Source organism: Ahaetulla prasina, chromosome 6, assembly GCF_028640845.1.
Source record: "Ahaetulla prasina isolate Xishuangbanna chromosome 6, ASM2864084v1, whole genome shotgun sequence".
In the NCBI taxonomy this organism is placed as follows: domain Eukaryota; kingdom Metazoa; phylum Chordata; class Lepidosauria; order Squamata; family Colubridae; genus Ahaetulla; species Ahaetulla prasina.
In genome coordinates this window covers 108,612,157-108,636,434 of record NC_080544.1, presented here as the reverse complement: position 1 = coordinate 108,636,434, position 24,278 = coordinate 108,612,157, and the positions used below count along the sequence as shown (strand labels likewise).

The 24,278-nt window shown below is 44.2% G+C and overlaps 1 protein-coding gene across 1 annotated transcript in view; it reads left to right on the top strand.

Moving 5' to 3' along the window:
• Window positions 1–21,380, top strand: part of LOC131200727 (cytochrome P450 2A3-like) — a 40,550-nt gene extending 19,170 nt beyond the window's left edge. The window contains exons 4-9 of the mRNA XM_058187923.1: window positions 3,890–4,050; window positions 6,957–7,133; window positions 13,196–13,337; window positions 17,191–17,378; window positions 19,551–19,692; window positions 20,973–21,380. Of these exons, the coding sequence (XP_058043906.1) occupies window positions 3,890–4,050; window positions 6,957–7,133; window positions 13,196–13,337; window positions 17,191–17,378; window positions 19,551–19,692; window positions 20,973–21,151 (989 nt within the window). The 3' untranslated portion in view covers window positions 21,152–21,380. The remainder of the gene's footprint in view (window positions 1–3,889; window positions 4,051–6,956; window positions 7,134–13,195; window positions 13,338–17,190; window positions 17,379–19,550; window positions 19,693–20,972) is intronic.
• Window positions 21,381–24,278: the final 2,898 nt, after the last annotated feature.

The window sequence follows — 24,278 nt, the reverse complement described above, 5'->3', positions numbered from 1 at the left end:
CCACACCAAGCAAGAAGAAGATCTTCTGCGCACAAATTCCAGTCGTGCCTTCTATAATTTTGTCAACAACAAGCTTAAAAACTCTAGACGCATGCCACCTCTAAAAGATCCTGATGGCAATGAATACAATGATGAAGAATCTAGAGCAAACCTCTTTAATAAATTCTTTGCATCAGTTTTTGTCAACAGTGATGGCACTCATCCCACATTCCCAATTTGTACAATCAATGAGCATGACAACTTAACAAATGTTGATTTTACAGAAGAAAATGTTGGTAAAGCTCTAAGTAAATTGAAGCCATCTCTATCCATTGGACCTGATGGTCTTTGTGCTTACTTTTTAAAAAAACTCTCTAGTAATCTAGCAGAACCCCTAAGTATAATCTTTAATATAGCCTTTAGAACCAGTTCCCTTCCCAGTCTCTGGTCGCTAGCCACAGTCATTCCAGTTTTCAAAAAAGGCGACCCCAGCTTAGTTGATAATTATAGACCTATCTCCCTATGTTGCGTCGCCTGCAAGGTTATGGAATCCATCATCAACCAATCCATTACCTTACACTTAGAAATGCACAACCTTCTCTCAAATAAACAATTTGGCTTCAGGAAAAAATTATCATGCAATCTACAACTTCTCTACTGTAAAAACCTATGGACTACTAATCTTGATCTAGGTAAATCAATAGATGCAATATACATAGACTTCTGCAAAGCTTTTGACTCAGTAGTACATGATAAACTTCTCCTAAAATTAAAATCCTATGGCATTTCAGGACCCTTACACCACTGGATATCTGCTTTTTTGTCAAACAGACAACAAATAGTTAAAATTGGTAATGCTCTTTCAAATCCTGTTCCTGTCAAGAGTGGTGTTCCTCAAGGCAGCGTTCTTGGACCTACTCTCTTTATAATATACATAAATGATCTTTGTATTGATATCTCAAGTAACTGTGTTCTCTTTGCTGATGATGTCAAACTTTTCAACACCACTGACAATGCATCCACAATTCAAAAGGACCTTGATCATCTATCTGCCTGGTCTAAAATTTGGCAACTACAAATTTCAACCAGTAAATGCTCAGTCTTGCACATTGGAAGAAAGAACCCAATCACAAAGTACATGCTTGATGGACATTGCCTGCAGATGACCCCACCCTGTCAAAGACCTTGGAGTTTTTACATCTAACGATTTAAGTTCCAAAGCCCACTGCAACTACATAGCTAAGAAGGCTCTAAGAGTTGTCAACTTAATTTTACGTAGCTTCTTTTCAAAACACCACGCTACTGACCAGAGCATATAAAACATTTGTTAGGCCAATTCTTGATTACTGCTCTCCTGTCTGGAACCCTTACCATATATCTGACATCAACACAGTTGAGCGTGTCCAAAGGTATTTTACGAGAAGAATTCTCCATTCCTCTGAAACTAATAAAATACCTTATTCCACCAGACTTGATATCTTGGGTCTAGAAAACTTGGAACTTTCGCCTTGACTGGATCTGGGTTTAGCATATAAAATCATCCGTTGTAATGTCCTTCCTGTCAATGACTTTTTAGTTTCAATAACAATATCACAAGAGCTACAAACAGATTCAAACTCAATGTCAACCATTCCAGTTTAGATTGCAGAAAACACGATTTCTGTAACAGAATTGTATATACTTGGAATGCATTACCTGACTCTGTGGTTTCTTCTCATAACCCCAAAGGTTTCACTCAAAAACTGTCCACGGTTGACCTCACCACTTTCCTAAGAGGACTCAAAAGGGGCGTGCATAAGAGCACAAACGTGCCTACCGTTCCTGTCCTACTGTTTCTTTCCCTATGTATATATACGTTTTTAGTACCTCATTTCTCCTCATATATACGTTCATATATTTATAACCCTTTATGCAACGCTTGTATATATATATTGTTATGACAAAAATAAATAAATAAATAAATAAATAAATAAAATAAAAATATTTCTGGACTCGCTCAATTGTATTGATGTCAGAGATGTGGTGAGGGTTCCAAACAGGCGAGCTGTATTCTAGAATTGGTCTAGCAAATGTTTTATATGCTCTGGTTAGTAGTGTGGTGTTTTTGGAAAAGAAGCTATGCAGGATTAGGTTAACAACTCTTAGGGCCTTTTTTGCGATGTAGTTGCAGTGGGCTTTGGCACTTAGATCATTTGACATGAAAACTCCAAGGTCTTTAACGGGATGGGGGTCATCTGTAAGGTAATGTCCATCAAGTATGTACTTAGTGTTTGGGTTCTTTTTTCCTATATGTAAGACTGAGCATTTGCTGGTTGAGATCTGGAGTTGCCAAGTTTTAGACCAAGTGGTTAGATGATCAAGGTCTTTTTGGATGATAGATGCATTGGGATGGATGCATAGAATGGGAGTGAAACAAACAAAAAAAAATAAATCGGGACTTTTTGGAATTGCTGCAGGACGCGGGACAAATTATTAAAAAGTGGGACTGTCCCGCTAAAAGCGGGACATCTGGTCACTATAACATAGCCAGTACAGAGAATTGCATGCCAAAATCCCTAAGTTCAACTTTCCCCTCCCAGAACTGCCTCCCATTGCTGATCCCCCTCCAAAACCAATCAGGTTCAGGCAAGATCATCCCCAAATGGGCCTCTGGTGGCTCAGGCTGGTAAGACAGTCTGTTATAAACACAGCTGCTTGCAATTACTGCAGGTTCAAGTCCCACCAGGCCCAAGGTTGACTCAGCCTTCCATCCTTTATAAGGTAGGTAAAATGAGGACCCAGATTGTTGGGGGCAATAAGTTGACTTTGTATATAATACCTTGTATATATGTAGTACCTTGATGAACATATCTTTTCTTTTATGTACACTGAGAGCATATGCACCAAGACAAATTTCTTGTGTGTCCAATCACACTTGGCCAATAAAATTCTATTCTATTCTATTCTATTCTATTCTATTCTATTCTATTCTATTCTATTCTATTCTATTCTATTCTATTCTATTCTATTCTATTCTATTCTATAATATACAAATGGATGAAGACTATTGCTAACATAGTGTAAGCCACCCTGAGTCTTCGGAGAAGGGCAGGATATAAATGCAAATTAAAAAAAAAATTAAAAAAATCCCCAAATCTTTAACTCAAAACTGTCCACTGTTGACCTCACCCCATTCCTAAGAGGTCTGTAAGGGGCGTGCATAAGAGCACCAGCGAGCCTATTGTTCCTGTCCTTATGTTCCCTTTAGTTGTATTCTTTTTTTCTTTTATTTGCATTCATATCCCGCCCTTCCCCGAAGACTCAGGGCGGCTTACACTATGTCAAGCAATAGTCTTCATCCATTTGTATATTATATACAACGTCAACTTATTGCCCCCAACAATCTGGGTCCTCATTTTACCTACCTTATAAAGGATGGAAGGCTGAGTCATCTTTGGGCCTGGTGGGACTTGAACCTGCAGTAATTGCAAGCAGCTGCTGTTAATAACAAACTGCATTAGTCTGTTGAGCCACCAGAGGTATTCATTTTATGTTTTCAATGTATGCTTCTATATATTATCTAATGTGTATTTGACAAAATCAATGAATAAAATAAAATAAAAATAAAAGATGTTTTCAGAATGATCAATTCAGAAGTAGGTTGGTATGCAGCTGCCTTCTTCTCCCAGCCAGGTGACCTTGAAGCAGCATCATGAGGAGATAGGGCAGTTACTTTCATTTCCCCCCAAGTATCCCCTCCTCCCATTCACTCTCTCCAGAGTTCATGACAAACTCACTGCATGGCAGCAAACCACAAGTATACATAAGGTGACAGCTGGCAACAATGGCAGGCAATTTGCTTTATAGAATATTTTTTTCTCTTCTACCAGCTTTGTTGTGTTTGTAACAGATTGTTAACTTCTGGGTATAGGACAACCGCTGGATCCTTCCCCACTGATCATGCATTCAGCCTCCCAAATGATTCACACAGCAGTTTTTGGAGAACCTGTTCTCGGAGTGGATGACATGTTCCAAAAACTTGTTGAACACATCAATAACATTACAAAATGCAGAGGCACTTTTGGAGAAATGGTAAGCAAATAAAGTAAATGAAAGTTTTCCTCTTAATGTCTTAGAATGTATGGCCTTATATCTTCCTGGAATGCTTTTGTTGTGTCTGTGCCCCCTCTGCCAGAAAGTGACTTGGAAAGTGAGGGGGAAGGGCCGTCAGGACTTACCTTGGGAGCACCAGCTTCCCTGGCTCAGCTCCAGGAGTCAGAAACAGGCCAGGTGAAGGAGATAATGAGGCTTCCGTCCCCTGACTATTTTCCCCCCACAGGCCACGCCTCCAGACCCAGCTGATGGCAATCAGGCCTGGCTGGACCCTAGGTTTCGTAGGCAGGAGAGGAGGGAACAACAGAAGCAAGGGTGGGGCAGGCCTAGGAAGTGCTGAGTCATGGAGCCACATCCCACAGGATATAAAAGCAGCAAGAGCTGCTGTGCCTCTTCATAGCAGGCAAATCAACTGCTTAACTAAGAGATGAAGTACTGTTTGTTCCTGGGTGACTCATCGGCATCAAGGGAGATAACAGAGGCACTTGGCAGACGCTCGCTAGTTTGCTGCCAGAGCTGATAGTGCCGGCTAATTAAGCCATCGCTCAGAAAGAGGCGAGGGGGGACAGAACAGCTTTATTGATCCACCTTGTCCAATGCTATCTATATCACAGATATAAATATATCTTGAAATGCAGAGGGAAAATCATACAGAATAACAGAGTTGGAAGGGAACAACTCTATCCAACCCCCATACTGGTTTTTAACAGCCTCCAATGTTGGAGCACCCACAACTTCTGAAGGCAAGCTGTTCCACTTGTTGGTTTTTCTTACTATCAGGAAATTTCTCCTTAGTTCTAGGTTGCTTCTCTTCTTGAGTAGTTTCTATCCATAGCTTCTTGTCCTGCCCTCAGGTGCTTTGGAGAATAGCTTGATCCCCCTTCTTTCTTGTGGAGGTCCCCCAGATATTGGCACACTGTTTTAATGTCACCCCTAATCCTTCTTTCCACTAGACTAGACATATCCAATTCTGGCAACCATTCTTCATATGTTTTAGCCTTCAGCCACCCCCCCACCCCATCAGTCATCTTGGTCGCTCTTTTCTGCACTCTTTCCAGAGTCTCAAAGTCTTTTTAATATTGTGCTGACCAAAATTGAATGCATGTTCCAAGTCTGGTTTTAACTAGGGGTGAAATGCTACCGGTTCGGGCCGGTTCTACCGAACTGGTAGTAAAAAAATGCTACTGGTTTGCTGAATCAGCAGTAAAAAAATGCAAAAAAAATATGTTCTGACAATCAGCTGAGCGACACACGATTGTCGGATTTTTTTTTTTTTTACTTTTTAAGCATTTTTTTACCACCGGTTCGGGAAAATAGGTGTTGTGTCTGCGCCCCCCGAGCCGGGCCTCCTGCCAGAAAGTGACTTGGAAAGTGAGGGGGAAGGGCCGTCAGGACTTACCTCAGGAGCACCAGCTTCCCTGGCTCAGCTCTAGGAGCCAGAGGCAGGCCAGGTGGAAGAGATAACGAGGCCTCCATCCCCTGACTCTTCCCCCCCAGGCCACGCCTTCAGACTCAGATGATGGCAATCAGGCTTGGTTGGACCCTAGGTTTCGTAGGCAGGAGAGGCGGGAACAACAGAAGCAGGGGTGGGGCAGGCCTAGGAAGTGCTGAGTCATGAAGCCACATCCCACAAGATATAAAGGGAGTGAGAGTGCTATGCCTCTTCGTAGCAGGCAAATCAACTGATTAACTAAGAGCTGAAGTTTGTTCCTGGGTGACTCATTAGCATCAAGGGAGATAACAGAGCCACTTGGCATACGCTGGCTATTCTGCTGCCAGAGCTGATAGTGCTGACTAATTAAGCCATCATTCGGACGGAGGCGAAGGAGGACAGAACAACAGGTAGTAAAAAATGTTTTAAAAAAGTAAAAAAAAAGGCTCAGATGATTGCGCGGCACAGCTGTGATTGAGCCTTTTTTTTTTCTTTTTTAAAGCTTTTTTTTATTACCTATTTGCCAGAACCGGTAGTAAATAAATGCTTTAAAAAGGTAAAAAAAAAAAAAAAAGGTTCTGATGATCACAGCTGTGCTGCGCGATTGTCAGAACCGGTTTTTTTTACCTTTTAAAAGCATTTTTTAACTACTGGTTCCGGCAAATAGGTAGTAAAAAATGCTTTAAAAAAGTTATAAAAAGGTTTCCAAGTTCGCGCACCACAGCTGATTCCGCTTCCACCACCCCCGCTGTTCTACTTACTTTCCCAAGCCTTCCTTTTGGTGTGTGTTGCGCATGAGTGTGCAGCGCGCATTTGGTGCAAACTGTGCATATGCGTGCACAGCGTGCGTGTGGTGCGCAGTGTGCATGCACAGCCAGCAAACCGGTAGCAAACCAGTAGCAAACCGGTACCAAACCGGTTCAGATTTCATCACTGGCTTTTACCAAGGCATAAGTTGGGCCTCTGTGGCTCAGACTGCTAATGCAGTCTGTTATTAACAGCAGCTGCTTGCAATTACTGCAGGTTCTAGTCCCACCAGGCCCAAGGTTGACTCAGCCTTCCATCCTTTTTGAGGTAGGTAAAATGAGGACCCAGACTGTTGAGGGCAATAAGTTGACTTTGTATATAAATATACAAATAGGATGAAGACTATTGCTAACATAGTATAAGCCGCCCTGAGTCTTCGGAGAAGGGTGGGATTTAAATGCAAATTTAAAAAAAAGTTATATTTATCATTGTATTATCTAGTTGGGTGATGAATAGCAGAGCAGGAAGGGAACTTTGACGGTCTGCTTCTCAAGCGGGGGACCATCTACCATTTCAGATGAAACATCTACAAGACAATAACTAAGGAAAGAGAGCTCCAAGAACGTCTCGCAGTGGCTTATATGTTACATGTCCAAGCTGTCAAGGTTATTGAGAATTATAATTAAGATTCTTTCTCTCCCTGCAGATGTATAACATCTTCCCTTCGCTTGTGGAATACCTCCCTGGGCCTCACAAGAAGGCGGTTTCATCCTTTGAATTTATGATTTCTTATATCAAAAAGAGGATGGAAAATTCTAAGAATTCTCAGGCCTCTCATGAGCCACAAAGCTACGTCGACTTCTATTTAGCTCACATGGATGATGTAAGCCTCCATGTTTTCATGTACCTAGTTTTTGATTCACCAAGCCCAAAATATTGACTTAGCCCAGCAGGACAGTAATACAAAACTTTTTTTTCCAACGTAGGAGCAGGAAGAGCAGAGTCAAAAACCAGAATTTGGCTAAACACATTTTCAAGGCAAGCAAAACTGAACTGAATTCAATGCAGTTAATGTATATGGCCTGTCGCAAAGGTGTTTTTCCAAAAGACTACTGGACTTCCTTGGATTTTTTTCCCTTGAAAATGTCTCGCTTCTCATCCAAGAAGCTTCTGAACTTTTATATTTATTTATTTATTTATTTATTTATTTATTTATTTATTTATTTATTTATTTATTTATTTATCTATTTATTTATTTATTTTGTCACACAGTAGAATAGAATAGAATATAATTTTATTGGCCAAGTGTGATTGGACACACAAGGAATTTGTCTTGGTGCATATGCTCTCAGTGTACATAAAAGAAAAGATACGTTCATCAAGGTACAACAGTATATATAAGCGTAAGCATGAAATAACTATACAATATATAAGCCTATATATAAGTATGAGTATGTAATAACTATATTAATTGGATATAATGAAAGGAAACAATAGGACAGGAACGGTAGGCACTCTTGTGCTCTTATGCACGCCCCTTACAGACCTCTTAGGAACGGGGTGAGGTCAATAGTAGACAGTTTTTGGTTAAAGTTTTGGGGATTTTGGGAAAAGACCATAGAGTCAGGTAGTGCATTCCAGGCATTAACAACTCTGTTACTGAAGTCATATTTTCTGCAATCAAGATTGGAGCGGTTAACATTAAGCTTAAATCTATTGTGTGCTCGTGTATTGTTGCAATTGAAGCTGAAGTAGTTTTCAACAGGAAGGACATTGCAATAGATGATTCTATGAGTTAAACTCAGGTCACGTCGAAGGCGGCGTAGCTCTAAATTTTCTAAACCCAGGATTTCAAGTCTGGTGGCATAAGGTATTTTGTTGTATTATGTATGTACTTCTGACCTGAAAAACTTTCTTCAGTGAGATGTGAAATGTTTTCAAGGGGAAAAAAAAGAAAGAAAGTCCAGTTGCCTTTTGAAAAAAAAACCAACACTTTTGGAATATCCTTTTCTTGGTTTTAAAGAAGCATTCACTGCCAAAACTGAAATACCATATTTTTCAAACTATAAGATGCTCCGGACTATAAAATGCACCTAGCTTTTGGGGAGGAAAACAAGCAAAAAGAAATCTGCCTCTGCCTCTGCCTCCCAACAATTTACCTCCTTGCAGCAAACAGCCAACAGCCTGGTCAATTCTCACTGAACAGCATAAATTTTGGACTCAACGGTGGTCGTATGTTGAGGACTACCTGTATTGAAATCCATCAGAAACATTGACTTAATAAGATCAAAGGAAATGTATTGGCTAGGAGCATAATTGTGTGCTAAGACAGGATTATCTATTACAAGAAAATGCCTTTCTTTTCTTTTCTTTTTTTTTATAAATAATTTTTATTTCCATTTTCCAACATCATATTTATGTACAAACTATTATCCATCATTAATCATTAATTTTTATTTATTACTGATTCAGGCCTGCCCGATTGCCACTTCCTTTCTTCACAACCTCCCTCTCTACCCTCTACTACTTTCCCATCCTTCATCTCCTTCACTTTACTACTTCCTCTCCTCCTTCTCCACTCCTCCCTTCTTCCACCCTATCTAACCTTCTTATTCCCCTCCTCCTTCTCTACTCTTTCCTACCTACTTTCTTCCCTCCTTCTACTCCTCTCTCCTTTTCTTTCTGAAATGGCAGTCGAGCATCCCCAATATCATTTTAAATTTTAATTTCATATCTTCAAAAATTACTGCACATTAATAATCTATCCATGTATCATTTCCCCCCCTTTCCCCCCCTCCTCCCCCTTCCCCCCCCCCCCAGACTTCCCAGAGCAAATACCGGGTATTATGACCAACAATCACAAGCTAAAGTATACAAAATATACATAACCTCCCACCTTTAAAAATTTGAAACTTTAGATCCCCTCACAATAAAAATAAAGAGATAGGAAAGAATAATAAAAAGAAAAAAAGAAAAGAAGCGATACCAACTTCACATATTACTTCTTCTTACAGTCTTACGCCTTTCTTTTAAAGAGGCTAATGGATTCCCTTCTTGGGGAATGAGGGTGCAGGGGAGAAGTGCCAGCAGAGGACCAGTCAAGGAGGAATGCCCGGAGTGGATCAGCTGTGGTGATGGGCCTACACTGAAATGGGCATGGCCCATTTATGTACACTGAGAGCATATTCACCAAGACAAATTCCTTGTGTGTCCAATCACACTTGGCCAATAAAAATTCTAAAAAATTCTATTCTATTCTATAATAGCAATAGCACTTAGACTTATATAACATTTCACAGTGCTTTACAGCCCTCTCTAAGTGGTTTACAAAGTCAACACATTGCTTCCAACAATCTGGGTCTTCATTTTACTGACCTCGGAAGGATGGAAGGCTGAGTCAGCCTTGAGCCTGGTGAGAATCGAACTGCTGGCAGTTGGCAGAATTAGCCCGCAATGCTGCATTCTAACCACTGCGCCACCATGGCTCTGGGATAATTGTCCCCTTCGGCATGCAGATAGGACACAATATTGCTATGAGAGATCTGTTCCTCTGTGCGTGACTGCCACCCGATGGCACTTAAGCACGCAGGATGGGTGGTAGAGAATAGCAGTGAGAGTTCTGTTCAGACTCCTGACATTTTTGGGTGGACATCTACAAATCTGGAATCAGTGGTGGGATTCAGCCGGTTCTATCCGGTTCGGGTGAACCGGTAGCTGTGGCTGCAGGAGGCTCTGCCCACTTCCCCGGACATCATCACATTTTATTTATTTATTTATTTATTTATTTATTTATTTATTTATTTATTTATTTATTTATTTATTTATTTATTTATTTATTTATTAGATTTTTATACCGCCCTTTTCCCGAAGGACTCAGGGCGGTGTACAGCCAAGGATAAAAACTCAATATATATACAATTAAAACCAAAATTTAAAACAGAGCAAATTACAAAAAAGGCCGACATAAAAATTTGAAAATTTAAAACTCTAAAACAATAAAAACCCAATTTAAAATTTAATAAAACTATTAAGCCAGTCCCGCTTGAATAAATAAGTATGTTTTTAGCTCACGGCGAAAGATCCGAAGATCAGGCACTTGGCGTAAGCCAGGGGGAAGTTCGTTCCAGAGCGTCGGAGCTCCGACAGAGAAGGCCCTGCTCCTGGGGGCCGCCAGCCGACATTGTTTGGCGGATGGCACCCTGAGGAGACCCTCTCTGTGAGAGCGTACGGGTCGGTGGGAGGCATAAGGTAACAGCAGGCGGTCTCGTAAGTACCCAGGTCCTAAGCCATGGAGCGCTTTAAACGTGGTAACCAAAATCTTGAAGCGCACCTGAAAGACCACAGGAAGCCAGTGCAGACTGCGTAGCAGTGATGTTACGTGGGAGCCACGGGTGGCTCCCGTTACTACATGCCGTTTTTGAAGCTCTGCGCATGCGCAGAAGGTCCTGAGCATGTGGGGAGGTGGCGTGTGCACTCACATTTGCGAACCGGTAGAGAAGGTAAGTTAATACCACCTCTGTTTGGAATATAGTGTTGCTGGCATTTGGTTCTATTTCTCCTTTCCACCTGAGAGGTGATATAGCTGCTTAACAATTACCTACAGGCAGAGTTAGATTAGATCAGGGGTGTCAAACTCAGATCTGGCCCGTGGGGTGCTTAAATCTGGCCTGTGGGGCCAGCCTGGAAATAGCCAAGGATCGGCCCGTGGTGCCTCTAGCAGCCAAAATGAGGCTTGGGGGGGCTGCACATGGGCCCCCATGCCCCATTTTTGGCCTAGACAGTCTCCTGCAGCACTCTGCCAGCCAAAATAGGGTGCAGGGGGGCAGTGTGAGCCCCCCATGCACCATTTTGGATGGCAGGGTGCTGCAGGAGGCCTAAAATGGAGCACAGGGGTCTCACGTGGCCCCCTGGCACCCCATTTTGGCCGGCAGGGTGCTGCAGGAGGCCGTCCAGACCGAAAACGGGCTGCGGAGGTCCTCGCGACACCCTTCCACATCCCATTTTGGCCGGCAGGGTGCTGCAGGAGGCCGTCCAGACCGAAAACGGGCTGCGGAGGTCCTCGCGACACCCTTCCACATCCCATTTTGGCCGGCAGGGTGCTGCAGGAGGCGTCTGTCCCATCTGCCCTCCCCCGGCTGACCCACAGAGGAGAACTACAATACTGATCCAGCCCTCGAAGAAATCCTGTTTGACACCCCTGGATTAGATGATCCGTCCAGGTTAAGACTGAGATATTGTGACTAAGGAATTGTTAGGCTACGAGTGAGCCAACTATTCCCGCCAAAAGAAACAGTCCGTCTCACTTGAAAAATTTCGTTGAATCCAGTCTGAAAATACAACTACTGATAGTCCTTGACTTATGGCCACAACTGAGCCCCAAATTCCCATTGCTATTAAGCAAGATGATTGTTAAGTCAGTTTTGCCCCATTTCCTTGCCACACTTGTGGCAAGTGAATCACTGCAGTTGTTAAATTAGTAACAGGGTTGTAAAGTGAATCTGGCTTCCCCATTGACCTTGCTTGTCAGAAGGTCGCAAAAGGGGATCACATGACCCCAGGACCGTCATAATTTTTTTAAAATTTACATTTATATCCCGCCCTTCTCCGAAGACTCAGGGCGGTTTACAGTGTGTAAGGCAATAGTCTCATTCTATTTATATATTTACAAAGTCAACTTATTGCCCCCCCAACAATCTGGCTCCTCATTTTACCTACCTTATAAAGGATGGAAGGCTGAGTCAACCTTGGGCCTGGTGGGATTCGAGCCTGCAGTAATTGCAGGCTGCTGTGTTTTAATAACAGGCTATCTTACAGCCTGAGCCACCACAGCCCCATAATTATGAACATCTGCTCGGTCTCAGCTGGGGTTCTAGCTATGTCTGTAGCTAATTAGCTACAGAGTAGCTAAGAGTAACTTAGAGTAACTTAGCTTCAGGGATCCCTGCCCTAAAAACCTCTTGCTTTCTTAACTGCAATGCATTCTATGGAGTAACTTAGCTTCAGGGATCCCTGCCCTAAAAACCTCTTGCTTTCTTAACTGCAGTGCATTCTATGGAGGAAATTACTCAGCCCTTAAGTGAAGTAGCTAAATGGAACCATATAACAATGATCCCAAAAATGCTGGATAGTTTGCTATCACCTATCAAGCACAATTTAAATATTAACACTGGGCTACTGTCAGGCGTTGCCTCCTTTCAAAACTCAAGAAAGAAAACCCCCAACTCCATCGTTTATAGAGAAAGGTACTTTGACTGAGAATGAACTGAATACAATGCAAGTAAAGCAAGCACTGAGGAAATAGGGGTGGGTTACACATAAAGTTCACACATTGATCCTGCCTCCCCCCAAAGTTCAGGCAGTCTCATCCAGTCCACCGTCGTCTCCAGCCCTACTTGAGGATCATCGTCAGAAGTCGTTATCTCGCAGACACAATAAGTTTCATTTCTGCAGAAGAAAGCTAATTCTATAGATAATTTTCGTTTCTGCCAAATCCTCCCCCCACCCACCATTTAATGACAGTCGAAGCTGCAAGACCCCAATCAGAGATACAAAACCCTGTAGCTAAACTCCCCAATAAAACCTAGGACACTAAACCAATTAGCTAGCAGCAAGAAAACAATAAAACAATTAACTATCAGTATAAAACAAGGAACCTAGCACGCAGAGGCTGACATTCGGCCCTCCTGTCGAAAGGTCATTAGTCCTAAAAAAGAAAATACAGCCTTAAGTGGCTTAGGATACAAAAAAAATATATTCTCCAGTCCATCTATCTTATGTATTAAGGTCTGTTTAGAAGATTCCTCATCTCGCGGACAGATCTGGGGTATAATACAGTGGCCAGGAATCCCTCCTCCGAAGTGACAATGCCGTACAATGGTTGGAATTAAGGCTCCATAACTCTGAATATCTTGGGCTTCAGTTTTGTTTTGTTCATCCGATCCATAGGAGAAAAAGGACTCCACCTCGACTTTTCATGAAGACAATTTGGTTCAAGTTATCATCGACTTGTTCCTCACAGGCACGGACACCATAGCTGTCACTCTTTCTTGGGGTCTGTTTTTTATGGCGGTTCACCCCAATATTCAAGGTGAGAAAAGCTTGTGGTCAGTGGCGGGATGCTGGCGGTTCAACAACTGGTTCGGTGATCGCGCGCTTTGTGCGTGCACATGTGCTTTGCGTGTGAGCGCACCTAACGCATGCCCAGTTTCACAAATACTAACCTTCTGTGTTACCGCTTGGGAGTAACACAGCTGAGGCGGGGTAATCTGCTCTGCCACGCCAATCAGCTGAGAAGATAAAGGTAAGTAAAGTGCAGAGGTGGGTGGGTAGGCCAACCTGATTGTCGGAGCGAACCAGTTCGCTCCCAGCTAACCGTCAGAGATACCGGTTCACTCAAACCGGTCCAAACCGGTAGAATTCCACCCCTGCTTGTGGTAAGAATTCTAGGCTCTCCTCCAGGGGTCAGTTCTACATACCTTTAATACCAGTTCGTAATGGGAGCACGTGCTTCTGCGCATGCCCATTCTGACGTCTGGGCAGGTGGGCGGAGCCTCCCGCCGCTTTTACTACCTGTTTGCAAGAACAGACAGAACCGGGAGCAACCCACCACAGCTCTCCTCCCTCCATTTTTCAACCTTTACCTTCGGATCTTCCAATTGTGGGCTGTCCAAGGGAGGTTTTTGAGGTTCTGTCCCCAGGACCTGGAGGCCGTGTGTGTTTGAAGGGGGAGAAACTGTCATGCCTGTTAGGCAAGGTCCTCCTGCTTCTGCCATGCCACGCTGGCCTCCACTTCAACCCTTCCACCCCATTTCTCCTCTTTTGGTCGCTCTGGGCTCTTCTGCACCTGTCTCCCGCAACTGAGCTGCCTCAAAAATGACCAAGATGAGTACATCATGAGTACAGCAGCAGGAAGAAGTGGAGCAGCAAAGGTCAACTGAGGACAGCAGGGGTGGCAAAGTGCAGGGTGGCAGGAGCAGCGGAGCACAGAGTGATGGGGGGGGGTGCAGGATGGAGTGCTGGGTAGCAGAGGCACTAAAGCGCAGGGTGGCAAAGCAGCAGAGGCGGTGATGGAGCAGGATGGCCAAAAAGCCAGAGACAGAAGGAGATAGGAAGGATAGAATCCAGGGGTGAAATGCTCCCGGTTCAGTCCAGATCGTCTGATCCTGTAGCGATGGCAGCGGGTGGTTCGGAGAACCGGTGTTCTGTTTCCCTCTCCCAATACTCCCAACAAAGAGTCAGTCAAAGGCCTTCTTTTCAAATTTATTTACATAAATGGCTGGATTTGGCTGGATTCCTCTGGCACAGAGATTTTCTGGCCACGTCTACTCACGTGCCTGCCAAGTCTCTGGAGATAACTAGGAAATTATAGATAAGGCCAGAGTTACTTACGAATATTTTCTTCCCTCCATTGAAACAGTTTGCCCACGCAAATTCACTGCTTTGTCCAAGACAAAAAGCCAGGAAGTTCCGCCTCCTGCTTTATAGCCCCTGTGGGTGTCACCCCGTGACTCATCATTCTCTGACCTTGTCCCAACACTTCCTCTGGTGCGCGCGCCGGTTACGTCTGCGCAGTCTTGCATCAAGCCAAGATTGTTCTTGGGGTGTTGCCAAATCAGAAGAAGGCCCGGGAGAATCAGGCCTTGCCAGCCCCTCCTCCTCCTCCTGGGTGGGTGCCAGGGAGGGAGACGGCCCAGGGGAAGCAGGCCTTACCAGTTCCTCCTCACTTTCTGAATCATCCTCCTCCAGGAGTCCAAGTCCGGGAACCTGGGTCACAACAACCGGTAGCAAAAATCCCTGCCTCCCCCCATGCCCAGCTGAGCTGTGCGATCATTAGAGATTTTTTAAAAAAAACTTTTAAAAACATTTTTTCTTCAGCCAAAAAAAAAAAAAGCCTCTGATGATTGCGCGGCTCAGCTGGGAATCTTCAGAGCCTTTTAAAAGCATTTTTTCTACAACCTCTTTGGCTGAAAAAAAAATGCTTTTAAAAGGGTCTGAGGTTAAAAGGCTCTGGCCGAAGAGGTTGTAAAAAAATGCTTTTAAAGGCTCTGACAATCCCAGCTGAGTTGCCTGATCATCAGAGCCTTCAGTAGAAAAAAAGATTTTCAAAGGCATATTTATGTTGCTAAGTGAGAGGGTGGATGTGAATTTTGCCCCATTTTACGACCTTTCTCACCACAGTTGTTAAGTGAATCATTGCAGTTATGTTATGCAGTTAGGGGTTTTTGATTTACTGGGGGAAAACCCAGAACTCTCAGATTCGGGTTTTCCCAGATGTTCCAGTTTACCTATTCTAGTAAATAGAACTCTAAAAAAATGCTTGCTTCAGAGTTTTTACTTAGAGTTGGGGGTTTTTTTCTGGAACACTGACAACATGGTTGTTAAGTCAATCTGGCTTCCCCATTGACTTTGCTGGTCAGAAGGTCGCAAAACGGAATCGCGGGAGCCCCCCGGACACTGCAATCGTCGTAAATATGAATCCGTTGCCAAGGGTCTGAATTTTGATCGCGTTAAGTTCGAACAGTTACTAAATGAATGGTTACAAAGCTGCATTGCGGGTCCTAAATGTAGGTGGGCCTACCAAGTGCCCAAATTTTGATCGCATGACTGCATGGCCGTAACTCGGAGGACTGAGCATGAATCCCATTCGTTGAATGCTCTTGTGACCTCAGATGATTGCGGAATGAATGGTAATAATAACAGAATGATAACAAAAGAATAACAGAGAGGGAAGGGACCTTGGAGGTCTTCTAGTCCAACCACCTTCTCAAGCAGGAAACCCTATAGCAGGGGTCTCCAACCTTGGTCCCTTTAAGACTTGTGGACTTCAACTCCCAGAATTCCTCAGCCGGACATGTCTGTTTTTTCCCCTCTTATCCGCCAAAGTGGAGAGATTGCAGAGGAAGGGATTATAAGAGAGTAAGCAAAGCTGGCTGAGGAACTCTGGGAGTTGAAGTCCACAAGTCTTAAAGGGACCAAGGTTGGAGACCCCTGCCCTATAGCATTTCAGACAGATGGTTATCCAATCTCTTCTTAAAAGCCTTCAGTATTGGAGTACCCACAACTTCTGGAGGCAAACTGTTCCATTAATTAATTGTTCTCACTGTCAGGAAATGTCTCCATATTTCCAGATTGCTTCTCTCCTTGAGTTTCCATCCATTGTTTCTTGTCCTGCCTTCAGGTGCTTTGGAGAGTAGGTTGATCCCCTCTTCTTTGTCTTTGTGGCAGCCCCTTAGATCAGGGTGAAATGTAAAATTTGTTACTACCGGTTCCGTGGGCGTGGCTTGGTGGCGGGTGTGTGTGTAATGTGACTGGGTGGGCGTGGCCAACTTTTTTTCCTTTACTTTTAAAAGCATTTTTTCTGCAACCTCTTCGGCCGAAGAGGTTGTAAAAAAATGCTTTTAAAAAGCCTGTGATGATCAGGCAACTCAGCTGGGATCGCCAGAGGAAAAAAAGCTTTTAAAGGGTTCTGACGATCCCAGCTGAGTTGCTGATCGCCGGAACCTTTTAAAAGCATTTTTTCGGCCAAAGAATAAATGTTTTTAAAAGTAAAAAAAAAACAACCTCTGATGATCACACGGCTCAGCTGGGGGGGGGGGGAGGGATTTTTGCTACCAGTTCTCTGAACCACCCGCCACCATCGCTACTGGATCAGGTGATCCGGTCTGAACCGGGAGCATTTCACCCCTGCCTTAGATACTGGAAGACTGCTATCATGTCATTCCTAGATGGTTGTTAAGCAAGAACTACCTCTATTTCATTTCATTTATCTAAGTATTGATAATAGCATTAATTTTCCCTTTAGTTATGTCGTTCTTGCCGGATTAGCTAGTAACTGAAATTTACCCTGAGCTTCAATTAAGCGGAGACCAAATTTCTTGAGGCTTCCCTAAAGAGATTTATTCACTTGCTTGTCAATCAGAGCTCATTTCTTTTATTCTCAGAGAAAGTACAGAAGGAGATCGAAAATGCCCTGGATCCCCACAAAACAATCTGCTATGAAGATCGGAAGAAACTGCCTTATTCCTATGCCGTCATTCACGAAACCCAGCGCCTCAGCAGTGTGGCATTTCCCACCTTCTTTAGGTTGTGCACAATAGATTTGCACGTACTTGATTATTATATTCCAAAGGTACAGAATAACAGTACAGCAATGCCAGACAAACAAACGAAAACCCCAATGTTGTCAGTCAAAGCAATAGAAAACGGCAGGGGAGTCCGCATTAGCATAACACAACTTCTCCAAGTGTAGTTGATCTTTTTGTGCAACACAGGATCAGCGGTTCTACAAGACAGCACTAACCCCACGCTTAAAAAATAAAAACAGGACCACTGGTTTTTTGAGTCCCTGTCATAACAGGCTCAAGTAAGAGCGGGTAACTTGTCAGGAATGGTATAGGGGCTCCTTGGTTGAGCAGGGGGTTGGACTAAGTGACCTCCAAGGTTCCTTCCAACTCTGTTGTTCAGTATTTGGCATCCAGTTCCAAGGACAATATGGAAGGGAGAGACATCAATGCAGGATCCCAAGGTGACCAATAGGAGCGGATAACAGAAGAACAGAGTCAGAAGGGACCCTGGAGGCCATCTAGTCCAACCCCCTCCCATCTCCTGCTATCTTAGCCAGAGATTGATAGTGAAGAAAAATGGCCTGGCATGCCTCCAGCCCCTAGCCCTGGCACCATGCCCGGACAGACTGAGCAAACAAACCTCCCTCCTATAGCATGTGAGCATGAAGCCAGCCACGAGCTAGAATTGCCGGCAGCTGAGCAGGAAGACGAAAAGTGGACAGATCCCCGCTTCCGGAGAATGGAGAGGCGACGTCAGCAAAAGGAAGGGAGGGGCAGGCCTGGATAAGTGCTGAGTCATGGAGCCACACCCCATGGCCTATATAAAGGATCTGCTTTCTGGCATTCCTTGAGTCAGGCAAAGTCTAATCTGGATTGCTGAAGTCACACCTTGGATTCCTGCCTGCCCTGAGAACTCTGACAGGAATTTGGCAAAGCTGCAGAGGCTTCGTGGCCACGCTTGATACAGACTTCCCAGACCCGGCCGTCAGAGGAGGAGTGGGACATGACAGAAACCCTGTCCCAGTTCAGACAAACAGTTGTCCAATCTAGTCTTAAAAACCTCCAGTAGTTTAAAACCCCTCAAGGGGACCAGGGAATCGTGCCAGGTCATGCCCACAGAAAAGGTCCGGTTGACCAAAGAGGAAAAAATCTTTCTTTGAAATTGGAATGGCTAAGGACAGCTTTAAGTCCCTCAGACGTGGGCATCCTGAGGACATGCCAATGAAGGTAGTTTATACAGGTAGTCCTCGAGTTATGGCCACAATGGAGCCCAAAATTTAGGTCGCTAAATGAAACATTTGTTAAGCGTGTTTTGCCCCAGAGGATGAGCTTTCTTGCCACAGTTGAGTGAATCGCTGCGGTTTTTAAGTTTAGTAACCTGGTTGTTAAGTGAATCTGGTCACCCCGTTGACTTTGCTGGTCAGGAGGTCGCAAAAGAGGATCTGGGACAGTGCAAAGGGAGAGAGAGAGAGAGGGAGGGAGAAGGGGAGAGAGAGAGAAAAGGAGAAGGAGAGAAAGGGAGAGAGAGGGAGAGAGGGAGAAGGATAGAGAGAGAGAGAAAGGGAGAAGGAGAGAGAAAGGGAAAGAGAGAGAAAAAGAAAGGGAGAGAAAGAGAAAGAGAGAGGGAGAGAGGGAGAGGGGGAGAGAGAAAGGGAGAGGGGGAGAAGGAGATGGGAGAGAGGGGGAAAGAGTAAGAGAGAAAAAGTGAAAGAGAGAGAGAAAGAAAGAGAGAGAAGGGGAAAGAAAGGAAAGAGAGAAAGAGGAGAGAGAGAAAGAGAGAGGAGAGAGAAGGAAAGAGAGAGACAAAGAAAGGAGAGAGAGAAAGAAAGGAAAGAGAGAGAGAGGAGAGAGGAGAGAGGGGAGAGAGAAAGGGAGAGGGAGAGAGAAAGGGAGAGAGAAAGGGAAAGAGAGAAGGAAAGAGAGAAAGAGAAAGAGAGAGGGAGAGAGGGAGAGGGGGAGAGAGAGAGAAAGGGAGAGGGGGAGAAGGAGATGGGAGAGAGGGGGAAAGAGTAAGAGAGAAAAAGTGAAAGAGAGAGAGAAGGAAGAGGGAGGGGGAGAGAGAAACGGAGAGAGAGAAGGGGGAAAGAAAGGGAAAGAGAGAAAGAAAGGGAGAGAGAGAAAGAGAGGGAGAGAGAGAGAAAGGGAGAGAGAGGGAGAGAGAGAATATTAATTGGGGCATCAGGCTAAACTAAGCATGCTTTGCAAAAACAGCAGTTAATAATGTTCTCTTTTTCCAGGGTAGCCTGGTGATCCCTGATCTCTGCTCTGTTCTGCTGGATCCCAAACAATGGGAGAGACCTCGACAGTTCAACCCGAACCACTTTTTGGATCAAGATGGGAAATTTGTATCCAGAGACGATTTCCTTTCCTTTGGGGCAGGTAAATACACTGACAATATAACAGATCTATCTTCGAACTTTAGCGGTAGCTTTGAACCATAGATTCGGCACTTGGGCAACCCTTAGGTTTTGCAAAAGTCCTGTAATGAGTTCACACAACCCACCCATTTTATGACTATTGTGACATACGATCATAATGGGCCGGCTTCATGTCAAGGACTAATTGTACTGCATGGAACTTTTCACCATCAACTGGTTCTTTTTTAATCTGCTCATTCCATGACTGAGACCAGAGTTTCCCTAGCATTCTAACCGCTGGTGGCGCAGAGGTCAGAATGCAGTATTGCGGGCTAATTCTGCTGACTGCCAGCAGTTCAATTCTCACCAGGCTCAAGGTTGACTCAGCCTTCCATCCTTCCGAGGTCGATAAAATAAGGACCCAGATTGTTGGGAGCAATATGTGGATTGCGTAAACCGCTTAGAGAGGGCTGTAAAGCACTGTGAAGCGGTATAGGTAAAAGGTAAAGGTTCCCCTCACACATATGTGCTAGTCGTTGCCGACTCTAGGGGGCGGTGCTCATCTCCGTTTCAAAGCCGAAGAGCCAGCGCTGTCCAAAGACAACTCTGTGGTCATGTGGCTGGCATGACTCAACGCCAAAGGCGCACAGAACGCTGTTCCCTTCCCACCAAAGGTGGTCTCTATTTCTTCTACTTGCATTTTTACGTGCTTTCGAAACTGCTAGGTTGGCAGAAGCTGGGACAAGTAATGGGAGCTCACCCCGTTACACGGCAGCACTACGGATTCGAACTGCTGAGCTGCCGACCTTTCGATCGACAAGCTCAACGTCCTAGCCCCTGAGCCACCGTGTCCCTCTTGTGAAGCGGTATATTAAGTGCTATTGCTATTTTAAAAAAATGCTCACCAAGCTGCATTTGGGTCAGAAGGGTCAAACTCATTTTCATTGAGGGTTGTTTTTGACCTCAGGAGGCTGGGGTAGGCGCGGCCAGGGTGGGCTAGCTAAAACGGCTCCCGAGCTCCGTTTCCGGCTATGACAGCCTCCTGCAACCCTCTGCCAGTGAAAAAAGAGCTCGCAAGAACAGCGCGTGGCCTTCCCGAGCTCTGTTTTCACTGGCAAGAGGCACAGTGGGCCAGTCCATCACTATTTCCATGGTGGCTCCGCAGGCCAGATCTAGACACCCCGTGGGCCAAATCCGGCCCCCGGGCCTTAAGTTTGACACCCCTGGTCTAGGTTATAACCGCAATCAGCGTTGGTAGTGGTTCATGCCTGCATCTCACGATCTTCCGTTTATTATTTTTAGGCTCCCGTGAATGCTTGGGGAAGACTTTGGCTCTGATGGAGCTCTTCATTTTCTTCACCAGCCTTATGAAAGCATTTACCTTCCAGCATCCAGAAGGGCTAAAAGAACTTAACATGGAGCATGTAATAGGGGCCGGGTTGCAACTTTTCCCGTTGAAGATCCGTGTAGTTCCTCGTTAATCCCAGTGTTGGCAGAGCAAGATCAGTTGCGATGGATTTTTGACCCTCCTGTAGCTTGTTTTTATTCGTTACTTTTATGTCTCTTTTTTCATAGTTTTGCTTAGTGACATAGGTTTATATGTCTTCATATATGCATTATCATATTTACCCAAAATGAAGGACTCAGAATTGAAGATGATTTCTCCAAATAGGAAGGGTAGGTTAGAAAAATAACAAAGAACTGGAAAAACAACAACAGAGTTTATTTGGGAACACTTGAAATTGTTGGTTTTGTACTGACTTCCCTGGTGCCCCTACCTGGATTCTGTTGCTGAGCTGGCAATAGAGTCCCCTTAATCTGTTGGTGCTCAGGTCTTGGCAGCATAAACTCTGGGGTGACCCATGGCAACCGTGGACCTCTCCCAAGTTAAGAATAAGGTAAAGGTAAAGATTCCCCTCGCACATACGTGCTAGTCGTTGCCGACTCTAGGGGGCGGTGCTCATCTCCGTTTCAAAGCTGAAGAGCCAGCGCTGTCTGAAGACGTCTCCGTGGTCATGTGGCCGGCATGACTCAACGCCAAAGGCGCACGGAACGCTGTTACTTTCCCACCGGAGGTGGTCCCTAATTTTCTACTTGCATTTTTTATGTGCTTTCGAACTGCTAGGTTGGCAGAAGCTGGGACAAGTAATGGGAGCTCACCCCATTACACGGCAGCACTAGGGATTCGAACCACCGAGCTGCCTACCTTTCGATCGACAAGCTCAACGTCCTAGCCCCTGAGCCACCGCGTCCCCAAGTTATGAATAGCCCAATGCATATCAGGGGTTCCATATTAGATTTGGGTATCTGATGAGGATTCAGAGAAAGGTTGGGTAGAGACAGGCATGGCATTCTGAGTATCTGGCAGATACTCAGATCCACTCCAACCTGGACTCCAACTAGGGTCCAGCTGAAGCACCCAAATTTGACCTTGTGACTCTTGATGAAGTAGGGAGGTCTCTCTGTGCTGTTAGCTTAGCCACCTCTGTGCCGGATTCTCCTATACCTGTCCTGTCCATGCTACGGTGTCTGCTTCTTTGAAGGAGGGGACGGTGCCTCAAGTCTTCTCTTTCGAGATGAGAGGGGTACACCCCCAGAGGTGGTATGCAGCTGGTTCATACCGGTTCTACCAAACTGGTAAGTAATGATTCCGCACAGTTCGGAGAATCGGCAAATCTCACCAACAGCTGGCCCCGCCGATCCCACCTCGCCCCACCCTGCCCTGCCACAACCCACCCTATATATCTTACCAGCCATTCTTCCATTGTGGATATTTTAGAATCTTTTTACTTTTGTGCGTATAATTGTGCAGCAGTTATTATATATAAAAACAATATTCCACAATTCTTTTAAAATTAACTATGCATTAATTGCAAAAACTCTGGTTTTAACTGGATAGAATAGAATAGAATAGAATAGAATAGAATAGAATAGAATAGAATAGAATAGAATAGAATTTATAGAATAGAATAGAATAGAATAGAATTTTATTGGAATAGAATAGAATAGACTTTAAGGGTAATCTTTACAATTCTCTATATAGCTGTAGGTATTTAAACTCCAATTATTATTATTTTTTTGCAAGCCCAGCAAGCATGATAAAATGAGCCTTTGTGTGTTCCGGATTTCCAACATAAAGTTGAAGCATCTTTATATATTCTAGATAATTTTTCTGGAGGCATATACCAATTGCACATAATGTTATAAAAAAGATTGCTGGCCTTGCAAGAATGTGATAAGAAGAGGCCGCTGCTCAAGCTACCACCGCCACCATAGCTGAAACACCTGCCGCAGCCAAATCCTGATTAGCCGCCCTTCCACCGCCGCCGAATCACCACCAGAGCGTCCGCCGCGTCAGAATCACCGCCGGAGCAGCCGCCGCCGCTGGGCGCCCTACCAAAGTGGCCGCTGCCGCCGAAGCCCCGCTGGAGGTAGCCTAGGCTAGCCGCTTTTCCGCTGAGGCCACTGCCGCCCCACCGCCGCCGAGCCTGAAGCTGGCAACTGGATCTCCTCTGAATTTGGCTCCGAGGCTAGCGAGGCTAGCCACAAAAAACCCCACCGAGGAAACAGCCGCTACTGCCGCAACAACCACCAACACAGCTAAACAGGGACTGCCTGAACCGGTGATTGCCAGGACCGGAATTTTCCAGGACCGGAATCGCCAGGTTCGGGTGAGTCCTTGGGAAGGCATCACCCCCATCCTCCAGCCCTTTGCCCAAGTCCATTCTCCCATCATTGCCACTGAGGGAGAGAGAGAGAGAAACTCTGCTCGACTCCATCAGGGGAAACCCCATAGAGGTCTCAAACAAAGGATCATAAAAATCTCCAAAAATATCCAAAACATCTCCAAAAGTCTCTAAAAAAATCTCCAAAAATCTCTAAAAAAATCTCCAAAAAAGGAGAACAAAAGGAGAACAAAAGGAGTGTACCTTACCATTTATTGATATTAATCAAATTAATATTAGTATATTAATATTAGTAAAACATAAACAGAACATAAATCATGCCAAGAAGAAATTCCAACAAAAACGCCAAATGTCCTCAAACAAAAGATGTCAAATAATGCCCAAATTGAATCAATAATATGCTATAAATGTGATGATTTAATAAAAGAAAGTGAAGAAATCAAGAAATGCAAACTATGCATAAACTATGCCCATCTCTCCTGCCTGAAAATAAACAAAACATTAGGTAACATACTACAATCTGAAACTCAATTTATCCATCTTTGTTCATCTTGTCTTCCAAAATTAGACAACCTAATTTGCATGTCTGATAGAACACAAACCATGGATACAACTAAAAAATCACAACAAAATATCATTGACTCCACTCAAACTTAGAAAAAACTATCATTGATTCCATTCAAACAAACTTAGAAAAAAGAATACTAGCATGTTTAGAACCACGTATCACAAATCTTGAAAATAAAATTACAGCACAAAAAATGAAAATGCAGCTGATCAAAATCGATTCCCAATCCAACAAACATTGCCTTTTACACAAACTAAACCACAAACATCTGCCAATCATCCAAACAATGTAGCAATATTAGTAAAAGATACCATTGAGAGAGAACAAAAATGCCAAAATGCTATATTATTTGGA